This window comes from Papio anubis, chromosome 11 (genome assembly GCF_008728515.1).
Source record: "Papio anubis isolate 15944 chromosome 11, Panubis1.0, whole genome shotgun sequence".
NCBI lineage: Eukaryota > Metazoa > Chordata > Mammalia > Primates > Cercopithecidae > Papio > Papio anubis.
Genome location: NC_044986.1, coordinates 8,514,617 through 8,527,344, shown reverse-complemented (window position 1 = coordinate 8,527,344; position 12,728 = coordinate 8,514,617). Strand labels below are relative to the sequence as shown.

General features: G+C 45.1%; 1 protein-coding gene across 1 annotated transcript in view; it reads left to right on the top strand.

Moving 5' to 3' along the window:
• Positions 1–2,922: 2,922 nt before the first annotated feature.
• The window catches only part of ABRAXAS2 (abraxas 2, BRISC complex subunit), a 28,690-nt gene continuing 18,884 nt past the window's right edge, over positions 2,923–12,728 (top strand). Inside the window, exons 1-2 of the mRNA XM_003904383.4 lie at positions 2,923–3,046; positions 7,369–7,459. Of these exons, the coding sequence (XP_003904432.1) occupies positions 2,948–3,046; positions 7,369–7,459 (190 nt within the window). The 5' untranslated portion in view covers positions 2,923–2,947. The remainder of the gene's footprint in view (positions 3,047–7,368; positions 7,460–12,728) is intronic.

Sequence of the window (12,728 nt, the reverse complement as noted above, 5' to 3'; positions counted from 1 at the left end):
TGTCTTTTTAGTAGAGATAGGATTTCACCATGCTGGCAGGCTGGTCTTGAACTCCTGACCTCAAATGATCTGCCTGCCTCTGCCTCCCAAAGTGCTGGGATTACAGGCATGAGCCACTGTACCCGGCCCAGTGGCATGATCACTAACTCACTGCAGCCCTCCTGGCCTCAAGGATCCCTCCCAACTCCCAAGTAGCTGGGATTACAGGTGCTCACCACCATGCCTCAGCTAATTTTAAATTTTTGTAGAGACAGGGTCTCACTATGTTGCCCAGGCTGGTCTCGAACTCCTGGGCTCAAGCGATCCACCTGCCTCGACCTCCCAAATTGCTGGGATTACAGGTGTGAGCCACCAAGCCTGGTCAGAGCCTAAAAATTCTTTATCCTCATCTCCCTGTCACCAAAGTCCAGAACCTCACTGTAGCCACTCATCTCCTCTTCTCATCCTCTTTCTCCTTCACCCCCTAAATTTTCCCAGTTCATCTGCCTCTCTTTCCTCTCTCATTTCCTACATCCCAAATTGTTTCTTCAGTGAGCAAACCTAGGCACCTCCTTATTAGCAAGCCTACACCTTTTATCAGCTACTTTTGTCTCCATCCCCCTCCAGCACCCTGCTGATCAAACACAACTATCTCCCCTAAAACCCTCTCACTTTTTCATGCAGCATTCATTCTACAGTCCTGTATTGGGCAACATTTACATGCCAGCCATTATTCCAGATGATGGACATGCAACAGTAAATAAGCAGGAATCCCTGTCTTTGCTAGATGTGGTGTCTCACGTTTATAATCCCAACTACTGAGGAGGCTGAGGCAAGACGATCACTGGAGTCTAGGAGTTTGAGGTGCGGTGAGCTATTGAGTGACAGAGCGAGACCCTATATCTAAAAATAAAAATAAAAATAAAAGAATCCCTGTCTTCATGAAGTTCAGAACGTGCTCCGAGAGGGAGAAAGACAATGGACAGGAAAGATGAATAACACAGAGATGCTGCTAGATGATAAGTGGTAAAGGGAAAAGTAAACAGGGAAGTACTACTGAGAACATAGGGTGAAGGTTGCAATCCTTGATAGTGTACCAGGGAAGGACTGTCTGAGGGGGTGGCAGCACTAAGTGAAAACCTAAAAGAGGTTGTCATAGGTTTTGTTCCCAGGGAGCAAAGTGTGACACTGAGATGAACAGGGAGGAAGTTGATTAGGGAGTATTCTGAGAGTCATCATCTGTTGGAGAAGAAAAAGAAGCAGGATTGGCTGAATGAAGTAGTTGGACCAAGGTACCACTACAACAGAACTTCAGCAAATCCTCCTGGCCCTCCCCTGTATTCATCTCCCTCAACCAGGCATTGAATGCTGGATGCCCACAAAGGGGAGGACTGGCCTTAGGCAATGAAGCTCTCTTCAACTACGCATACTTACAGGAGACAGCTGACCTGCAGCAATCAATCAATCCTGCAAGGTAGACTGGAGGTCTCAGTGGCACATCAAAGCGTCTAGGGCGGAAATAGTAAACCATGCAGCTGCCTGGGAGAAAAGCATCCCAGGCAAAGAAAACAGCAAGCGCAAAGGCCCTAAAGTGGAATGAGCTAGGGATGTCCAGGAAGCAGAAAGAAGACCAATGTAGCTGAAGCTCCGTAAATAAAGGGGGCAGTAGCAAGTAATGAAGTCAGACAAGTAATAGGGGCCAGGTCTTGGCAAGACTTGTGTGTCTGGCCAGGAAGCAACATGGTTTAATTTTTACATTTTAAATGTCGACCATTTTGCTATGTTGAGCATAGATTTGGCAAGGAGGAGATTAAAAGCTGCAGCAGAACACCGGGTTTCTCAGCCTTGTCACCACTGATGATAATTATTTGTTGTGGACCTGTCGTTGTGCACTGTAAGATTTTTAGCCACTTCTCTGGCCTCTACCCACCCACCAGATGCCAGTGGCACCTGACTCTGCATTATGATATCTGATAATGTTTCCAAACATTGCCACAAGCCATTTTGGGAGGCAAAACTGCCACCAATTCAGACTCGGTGAGTAAGAGGATACAAAATTCCGAGAGAGAGAGAGATGATGGTGCCTTGAACCACCATTTCACTTCCCTCCCACCCCATGACGCTACAGTCTCAACTCTGCAGCCAAAGCAGTCGTATTATCTGTCATCACATTATGTCACTACTATACCAAACTGTTTATTTGCCTGAATTACCTCTGTCCTTTTATCCTTGAGCTTGGTAAATGTTGGCCTTTTTTATTTTTCTTTTTCTTTTTTTTTGAGACAGAGCCAGAGTGCACTGGCACAATCTCGGCTCACTGCAATCTCTGTCTCCCGGGCTCAATTATCCACCTGCCTTGGCCTCCCAAAGTGCTGGGATTACAGGCGTGAGCCACCGCCCTCAGCCTAAATGTTGGCCTTTTTTTTTGAGACAAAGCTTCGCTCTTGTTGCCCAGCCTGGAGTGCAATGGCACGATCTCGGCTCACCGCAACCTCCGCCTCCCGGGTTCAAGCGATTCTCCTCCCTCAGCCTCCCGAGTAGCTGGGATTACAGGAATGTGCCACCACGCCCGGCTAATTTTTGTATTTTCAATAGAGACGGGGGTTTCTCCATGTTGGTCAGGCTGGTCTGGAACTCCTGACCTCAGGTGATCCGCCCACCTCGGCCTCCCAAAGTGCTGGGATTACAGGCGTGAGCCACTGCGCCCGGCTAGAATGTTGACTTTTATTACTAAGAGTTTCACTTGCAAAGGGAAAGAACTGTTTGCGGAATTATCAATCGCTGTCTGAGGTGTGTCGCAAGCGACACCGCTGCGGAGGATACGGTGCCGGGGTCCTTCCGAACAGGCGTTCCTCAGCCTTCAGGACTGGGCGGGCTCAGGGCCCTCGGCCGCTGCCCGCGGCAGACTCCACTTCCCATGATGCCAAGGGGTCGGGCCGGCCGGAAGGCCGTGTGCCCTCCGCGGGGCATGATGGGGGAGCTAGAGATTTCCATCATGGCGGCGTCCATTTCGGGCTACACCTTCAGTGCTGTGTGTTTCCACAGCGCCAACAGCAACGCGGACCACGTAGGTGCCGGGCCCCCTGCCGCAGCCGCTGGGGGCTTTCAGCCTCTGTCTCGGGCCGGCGCTCGCGGCTAAGCCGGAACCTCATGCGGCTCGCCCCCTGGGCACCAGGGCCGGCCGGAGGAGCTGGTGACCCGGGCGGCTCCCGCCCCCGGTGAGCTCTTGCCTCTGGGGGCTCCTTCCCCCCTGGGACGGGCCCGGTAGCTTCGCGCTCTCAGCCGCTCGGCCGTCCCGGCACAGCCGCCTCCCATGCAGCAAAGCTGTCCCACCTGGCTTCCTGCAGTGTCAGGAGTCGCTCGGTGGAAACCTAGCGCCTGCCCCTCCCTGAAAATCAGGCTTGTAGACTTATGAGGGGCGCACGGGGTCGGGAAGGAATCTAGAGGCCGGGCGTTTAGTCCAGAAGGCGAGGTACTCAGCCCCACCCGCCGGTCTTACAGGTTGTCTTGGGGGTGCTACGAGTGAAACCATGGCTGTCACTATTGATACTTGTTAGACACGGTTGTGTTTTCTTCGCCCTGATGCAAAATGGAGAATGTAAACAGGAGCGTTAGGTGCAGGTTCTATTTTGTATTTCCTTGAAGTTGCGTGTTTAGTTCTTTGGCCGGAGTTCTAAGACCACGGGACTAGTCACAGTGAAATAGGGAAGTGACAGGCCCACTAGTGAGTGATCGGAAATGCATAGGCTTTGGAGCCCACAAGAGGATCAGATCCTCTCTGTTTTAGTGCCTTTATTTTACGAATTGTCTTTTAACGTCATTGACCTCTGATTGGAAATGCTTTGTGAAACTAGATCACTTCTCTCTTAAAGGGTGTATATAATTTGGGCACCAAATTAGGGGATTATTTTAAGTTATGCTAACAGTGAATGATTCAAACTCATTAAACCTATATGTGGGGTTTTTGGTTGTCATTACAAAGCAAAATGGTACACTGCAGAAGGAGGAACTGCATTTGGTTTGATGTCAGCAATCTTAGCTTCTATTAATAAAAACTGATTTCACAGAGAGGTGATTCCATTAGTAAACTGAATGCAATTAAGTTATTGTACCTTTCATCCCTTCAGTGTTGATGGTAGAACTTAATGATAGGAATAGGAATATATACATCATGGGTTTTTCCAGAGGCAGCTTTGAACACTATGGCCTACGGTACTACAACCAGCTATTTAATAATGTAATATAGTTCCATATGTAAGGGTTTGTGATACCCTAGTGTCCATGGACTATTAAAAATGGGTCCTTTATTTCTTGAATGCCTAGTAATATCACAGTTTATGTATATGGCAAGATTACTGTAAGAACAAGCAGCTACCTGTTGAAAAAAATTAATTCAAGAGATATCCTTTAATATCTACTCTGTGCAGGGCGTGGTACTAGACTTCATAGAAATTTTCACCAATGCCAATAGTTTGCAACTGTGTTTTATATGACCATGCCTCTTTATATTAACTTTCCCACAATTATAGATGTAGAGTCCTTAAAAATAAGTTCAATTTTAAGGTTGAAGAACCAACAGTTTACTTTTGTAGTACATACTTACTTTGTACAGGCAAGAAATTAATTTAAAACCACTCATCTGTAGACCTGGGGCTAGCATACTTTTCTGTACAGGGCCAGATAGTAAACTTGTAGGCTTTGTAAGCCATATGGTCTCTGTAGCACCTATTCAACTCTGCTATTATTGGGAGAAAGCAGCTATAGACAGTAAAACATTCAAGTGACTGTTATTAGCTGGGCGCAGTGGCTCATGCCTGTAAACCCAGCAGTTTGGGAGGCCGAGGCGGGCAGATCACCTTAGGTCTAGAGTTCGAGACCAGCCTGACCAACATGGAGAAACCCCGTCTCTACTGAAAATACAAAAGTAGCCGGGTGTGGTGGCGCATGCCTGTAATCCCAGCTACTAGGGAGGCTGAGGTAGGAAAATCGCTTCAACCTGGGAGGCAGAGGTTGTGGTGAGTCGAGATCACGCCATTGCACTCCAGCCTGGGCAACGAGAGCAAAACTGCGTCTCAATAATAATATTTAAATAAAATAAAAACATATAAACCATTCTTAGCTTACAGGCCATACATTAATAAGCATTAGGCTGGAATTAGTCCCCATGCCATAGTTTGCCAACTCCTACTATAAAGTAACAGTGGCTCAGATAATCCAGACCAGTAGATGTATAAACAGTCCTCTTATCCTTGGCTTTAGAATGTCCTTTTAAAAAAGAAATTACAGACAAGTCTTGCTATGTTGCCCAGGCTGATCTCAAACTCCTGGCCTCAATCGATCTTCCCTCTTTGGTCTCTTGAAGTGTTGAGATTACAGGCGTGATCCACCGCATCTGACCTAGAATTTCTTGATGTCACTGTTGAGTTATATCGTTATTCCACAAACGGAAGACTGTTGTAGGGTTACCAGATGAAATACAGCACACTGAGTTAATCTGAATTTTAGATAAATAGCAATTTATTTATAGTATAAGTATATCCCAAAACTTACAGAAGAAATTATTTGTTATCTGAAATTAAAATTTTATTGTGTGTCTTGTATCTTTTTTGCTAAATCCAGCAACCCAATAGTGTAGAACACTAGGAATATAGCTAAGTTCTTAAGGTCTAAAGTTCTGTGTGAATATGAAATTATTTTTTCCCTTTGATTTTTTGAAAGTGGGTTTTGGTTTGGTTTTGTCTTTTGCTTGTGACAAGACAAAACTGCTTTTGTGGTGAGAATTCATAACTGAAAGATTTTCATAGGGTCAAACAAGCTTATTTAGGCAGTGTTTCTCAAATTAGTAGTCATGGACACTCCTTTGGGTCTCAGAGGTTTTTTTTTTAAAGGGAATATATATATATATATATTCCCTTTAAAAAAGTGTCTTTCCCCACTCCCATAGATTCTCACTTTAAACTGGAAATGTTTTTAAACTAGGAAACTTCATTAATTGATTTGAAGGATCAACTTAGAATAGAAGGATATATTGTACAAGGGCATTGTTTCAACAAATTTATTCTACGAGTGTTAGTGAGGCACCTAGTAAGTATTAGGCATTGTGCTGGGTGATGAGATAGAGCAGTGAACAAGCACAAAGTCCCTGCTCTCATGGAGTTTACGTTCTGGCAAGGGATAATAAATGTATTTATTTATAAATATGTAATGTGATGGATAATGAGAAGACTAAGAAGAAAGAGAATGTAAGATAAAAGGGGCAGAGTGCCTGGCAGATGCTATTTCCATTAAGTTGATCAGGCAAGACCTCTCTGATAGGGTGCCATTTGACTAGAGACCTGAATGAAGGAAAGGAGTAAGCCATGTGGTATCTGGGGAGAGAGATTCCAGGACAGCTTCTCAGTTCAACCCTCTGTATAGGAAAGTTACTTTAAGATTTAGAGTATGTTTCCTCCCAGCTGTGCTTGTGCAGAACATGGCAGCAAGTACACAAAGAGTAGGTAATAAGCCAAGTAATCTAGAATCAACTGTGATGGTTAATACCCTCCAAAAGTGTAAATAAATTAACCTCTGCATTTATTAAAGAAAAAGATTCATGTGAATGATAGGAAATTGTTTTGCTAAAATCCTAATTTTCTAAGCCAGCCCGTATAAAAGCATTTAGTTGTCATTGTGTTAACTTTATCTTTTCATCATCAGCGATGTTTTTCCAACAACGAAATACATTGTATGTGATTTCAAGAAAACAACTATGAAATAGTTCTACTTCCTGAGTTTTTTGGCATTGGTTATGATCCTTAAGATTTAGGTGATGAGGCCAGGCGCGGTGGCTCAAGCCTGTAATCCCAGCACTTTGGGAGGCCGAGATGGACGGATCACGAGGTCAGGAGATCGAGACCATCCTAGCTAACACGGTGAAACACCATCTCTACTAAAAAATACAAAAAACTAGCCGGGCGAGGTGGCGGGCACCTGTAGTCCCAGCTACTCGGGAGGCTGAGGCCAGAGAATGGCCTAAACCCGGGAGGTGGAGCTTGCAGTGAGCTGAGATCTGGCCACTGCACTCCAGCCTGGGCGACAGAGCGGGACTCCGTCTCAAAAAAAAAAAAAAAAAAAGATTTAGGTGATGAAATTCACTCTTCCAAAAACTGTGAAGAATTGAAGGGATTAAAATAATATTTTATCTTGTTATCCTTTTTTGGAACAATCCAATTAATAGATATACCTCAGATTGCTTTAGACTATTTGTTGGTTTATGGAGCAGTGGTTTACATGGGAAGCTTGTTTGGATTATTGTGAAAATTATAAATTTATATGTCCTCAATTCCTCTTAATTTCAGTAAAAGTCATTTTTATTTTTAGTCTGCAACTATTTTCTTTAATTACTTTTAGGAAGGATTTTTACTGGGAGAGGTAAGACAAGAGGAAACATTTAGCATCAGTGACTCACAAATCAGCAACACAGAATTTCTGCAAGTAATTGGTAAGTAAATTTCTCAATGACTTCAGAAATATCTTTTTTGTATGTTTACTTAATGTTTGTTTTGTTGTTTTGCCCTGAACTGATTTTATCCTAAGGAATTCAGAGTATGCCGGGTACAGTGGCTCAAGCCTGTAATCCCAGCACTTTGGAAGGCCTAGGCAGGCGGATCACGAGGTCAGGAGATCGAGACCGTCCTGGCTAACACAGTGAAACCCCGTCTCTACTAAAAATACAAAAAAATTAGCCGGGCATGGTGGCTGGCGCCTGTAGTCCCAGCTACTTGGAAGGCTGAGGCAGGAGAATGGTGTGAACCAGGGAGGCAGAGGTTGCAGTGAGCCGAGATCGTGCCACTGTACTCCAGCCTGGGGGACAGAGCAAGACTCCATCTCAAAAAAAAAAAAAAAAAAAAAATTTCAAAGAGTATGTAGAAAAGAAACTAAAAGGCTGGCCATGGTGGCTGATGCCTGTAATCCCAGCACTTTGGGAGGCTGAGGCGGGTGGATCACCTGAGGTCAGGAGTTTGAGACCAGCCTGGCCAACATGGTGAAACTCTGTCTCTACTAAAAATACAAAAATGAGCCGGGCTTGGTGGCAGGTGCCTGTAATCCCAGCTACTCAGGAGGCTGAGGCAGGAGAATCGCTTGAACCCAGGAGGTGGAGGTTGCAGTGAGCCAAGATCTTGTCTCAAAATAGAAAGAAAGAAAAAAACTAAGATTATTTGCACTAATAAATGATACGAGATGTTTTTATGTCACTATAAAGTCAGAGAAAACAGAATATCTAACTATAAGTATGGGTCTTCTCTAAAGTATTCCTTTCCCACCGATGGGGGTGACTTTCACTGAATTTCTGTGTGACCACTTGATCGATAGTCTCTTCAAAACCACCATGAACCTCAAGTTTGCAAATTAGGCTCTCCCCATACTATCCTATACCTCATACTATAACAAATGCATCTGTTGTGCTGGTCCTTCCTAAAGGGATCCAGCAAGGATATTTACATTTGTTTACATGGGATATTACTAAACCTATACAGCCTTCTGAGGGATAAGCCAGATACCACTTTGGAGGAGATATCTGGGGAAGATGAAGGAGTCTTTGTAGATATAGATGCACCCACTCTCTGTGGATCAGCCTCCTTTTGGTGAATAGAGGTCATAGTCCTTTCAGGTACACTTCAGGCAGATCACCAAACCGCATATCCTAATACTCTGAACAAAGCAAGGAACTTTTCATTTATTTATGCGGCAAACATTTATTGAAGAACTTTCATATGTGAGATGTGTGCTGGGCAGTGAAGGAAATACCCAGAATCATCCCTGCCTTCCAGAGCTGCGGGGAGGATTAGACAGGCAGGAAGAAATACCAGACAGTATGAGAAGAATGCTGTAAGAAAGTAATAAAGAAAATCCCCGAAGTGCCCGAAGTTGAGAGGAAAACTGCTAGTGGGGAAATCAGTTAAGATGTGTGTCAGGAGGTAAACTAAATGGGCAGTACATTCAGGGGAGCACAGAACAAGGTCTGCATAAAACACACAGGGAATCTGGCCTGTTCATATGACTAAAATACAGAATATGTGGAGATGAGTGGTTTATGGTTTGAAACACTGTTGGCTAGCCGGGTACAGTGGCTCACGCCTATAATCCCAGCACTTTGGGAGGCCGAGGCGGGCGGATCGCCCAAGGCTGGGAGTTCAATACCAACCTGACCAACATGGATAAACCCCGTCTCTACTAAAAATACAAAAATTAGCCGGATGTGGTGGCACATGCCTGTAATCCCAGCTACTCGGGAGGCTGAGGCAGGAGAATCGCTTGAACCTGGGAGGCAGAGGTTGCGATGAGCTGAGATCGTGCCATTCTACTCCAACCCGGGCAACAAGAGCAAAACTCTGTCTCAAAAGAAAAGAAAAGAAAAAGAAGGAAATACTGTTGGCAAATGGCAAGTTTGGTCATGTTGGGAGCAAATAATTAATTTTAAGCCTGTTCTGATAGGCTTCTAGTATGTGGGGTAGGGGACAAGGGTGTTTTATTTATTTATTTATGTTTGAGACAGAGTCTGGCTCTGTCACCCAGGCTGGAGTGCAGTGGTGTGATCTCGGCTCACTGCAACCTCCACCTCCTGGGTTCAAGCAATTCTCCTGCCTCAGTCTCCCGAGTAGCCGGGATTACAGGTGCATGCCATCACGCCTGGCTAATTTTTGTATTTTTAGTAGAGACGGGGTTTCTCCGTGTTGGTCAGGCTGGTCTCGAACTTCTGACCTCAAGTGATCCACCTGCCTCGGCCTCCCAAAGTGCTGGGATTACAGGTGTGAGCCACCACGTCTGGCCCCAAGGGTGTGTATTGAAGTTAGGTCAGGATTAGGGGGAATCAAGAGACTGAACTACCTACTAATGCAGGCTTGTCCAACCCACGGCCTGTAGGCTGCATGTGGCCCACGACAGCTTTGAATGCAGCCCAACACAAATTTGTAAACTTTCCTCAAACATTATGAGGTTTTTAAAAAAAAATTTTTTTAAGACCAAGTTTCGCTCTTGTTGCCCAGGCTGGATTGCAATGGTGCGATCTTGGCTCACTGCAACCTCCGCCTCCCAGGTTCAAGCGATTCTCCTACCTCAGCCTCCTGAGTTGCTGATATTACAGGCATGCACCACCACGCCCAGCTAATTTTTTTGTATTTTTAGTAGAGACGAGGTTTCTCCATGTTGGTCAGGCTGGTCTCGAACTCCCAACCTCAGGTGATCTGCCTGCCTCGGCCTCCCAAAGTGCTGGGATTACAGGTGTGAGCCATCGTGCCCGGCCATTGTGAGATTTTTTTGCAATTTTTTTTAAAGCTCATCAGCTATTGTTAGTATATTTAATGTGTGACCTAAGACAATTCTTCTTCTTCCAGTATGGCCCAGGGAAGCCAAAAGACTGGATACCCCTGCCCTAGTGGATCAAAAGTATAAAACTCACTCACCACATTATTGACTTATTTACTAAGTAAAGGCTTGAGGCTGGGTGCAGTGGCTCATACCTGCAATCCCAACACTTTGGGAGGCCGAGGCAGGAGGATGGCTTGAGGCCAGGAGTTCAAGACCAGCCTGGGCAAGGTGGCAAGACCCTGTCTCTACAAGAAATTTTTATAATTAGCCAGGCGTAGTGTTGTGCTACTGTAGTCCCAGCTACTCAGAAGCCTGAGGTGGGAGGTTTGCTTGAGCCCGAAAGTTTGAGGCTGCAGTGAACTGTGATCATACCAATTCACTCCAGCCTGAGCAACAGAGCAAGATCTCATCTCAAAAAAGAAAAGACTTGTGATGTGTAAGACAGTAGAGCTAGTCTTTCATCACAGGTGTTTTTGTTTTGTTTTGTTGAGACAGAGTCTCGCTCTGTCACCAGGCTGGAGAGCAGTGGCACAATCTCGGCTCACTGCAACCTCCACCTCCTGGGTTCAAGCGATTCTCCTGCTTCAGCCTCCCTAGTAGCTGGAACTACAGGTGCGCACCACCACTCCCAGCTAATTTTTGTATTTTTAGTAGAGATGGGGTTTCACCATGTTGGCCAGGATGGTCTTGCTCTCTTGACCTTGTGATCTGTCCGCCTTGGCCTCCCAAAGTGCTGGGATTACAGGTGTGAGCTACTGCACTGGCCCATCAAGGGTGTTTTTGTTTTTATTTTCATTTTGCTTAATTCTTTAAAACCCTAAAACAGCCGGGCACGGTGGCTCAGAGATTGTGCCACTACACTCTAACCTGGGCAACAGAAAAAAAAAATTAAAAAGGAAATGAAGCAAGAGAATCGCTTGAACGTGGGAGGCGGAGGTTGCAGTGAGACGAGATTGTGCCACTGCACTCCAGCCTGGGTGACAAAGTGGGACTCTGTCTCAACAGCAACAAAAAAGAATATCACCTTTTGAACATGAAATGTCTGCATCTTGTTTTGAATATGTATGAATTGAAAAAGCTGTGCTAACTCACTTGAAGCAGAGCTGTCCACCCTTAGTTCTAGGAGTGGCAGGGAGAAGGCAGCAACAGAAGTGTCCCTAGTTAATGAGGTGATGCAGTAACAATTATTGGAAAGAATGAAGGAGGAAGGAGAAGAAATGTTCAACTCACCCAACAGAAAGAAAAGCAAGAACAATGGTGCCACACAGCAGGGATTTGTAAAGAATTGTGTGCTGCGAGGCGACGTGTACATGAACAGGTGTCTACTGTGTTGTTGAGGCACAGAAACTCTGGAAATTCCAGGTGAGGCTGCCCAGCCCTTGCCTGCTTCCAGAGGTTTACCTGTCTATTAAGGTGTCCTCCAACTTCATTTCGATCTGCAGTTTTTCATGTTTGAGATAATCACCCTGTTTTTCCATGAGTGCTTAGTATTGCAAAACATCTTAGAAAGCTTTAACTTCAAAAAATACCACACAATCTCCATAGAATGTCTTTAGCATGCTTCTAATCCAGTTTGTAAAGTTGAAAGAAACTGCTTTGGTAACAGTGTGCATTCAGAGTTCAGAACTTACTCCAGGAATTTCATTAAATGACAGTTCTTTAAGGTAGAAGATGATTTTTTTTTGTATTTTTAGTAGAGACGGGTTTTCACTGTGTTAGCCAGGATGGTCTCGATCTCCTGACCTTGTGATCCACCACCTCGGCCTCCCAAAGTGCTGGGACTACAGGCTTGAGCCACCATGCCCGGCCTATGGTTTCCTTTTAATTGAGTTAAGATTACAGCCTAGAACTCTGAGGCTGTGGTTTTTTAAACAGCAGGTAATGAGCTGCTCTCTAGGAGAATGTGATTAATATAACTGAATGGTCAATTAGTTTCACGGTCTTATAAAGAAACCCAGACCCTAAGCCCCCTGATGAGCTCGAAGAAATTGTTCACTCTGCTTAATCACAGCAACTTTTCAGAAGCTGTTACAATCTACCCTGCAGTGATTGTTTCCCTCGGTACTGACCATCTTTGAAAGGATTAATAGACTTCCAGAGTTCCTTCCACTTCAAAACACCTGGCTCAAGTTGTCATGAGTTATTATTGGTTATTAATGGTAGGGCGAGGGTGGTTAAGGCCCTCTGTCCCCAGGCTGTCCTCACAGTTTTTTTTTTTTTTTTTTTAATGAGACAGAAACTCACTCTGTCGCCCAGGCTGGAGTGCAGCGGTACGATCTCTGCTCACTGCAGCCTCAGCCTCCTGGGTTCGAGCGATTCTCCTGCCTCAGCCTCCCGAGTAGCTGGGATTACAGGCGCCCACCACCACGCCCTGCTAATTTTTGTATTTTTAGTAGAGGCGG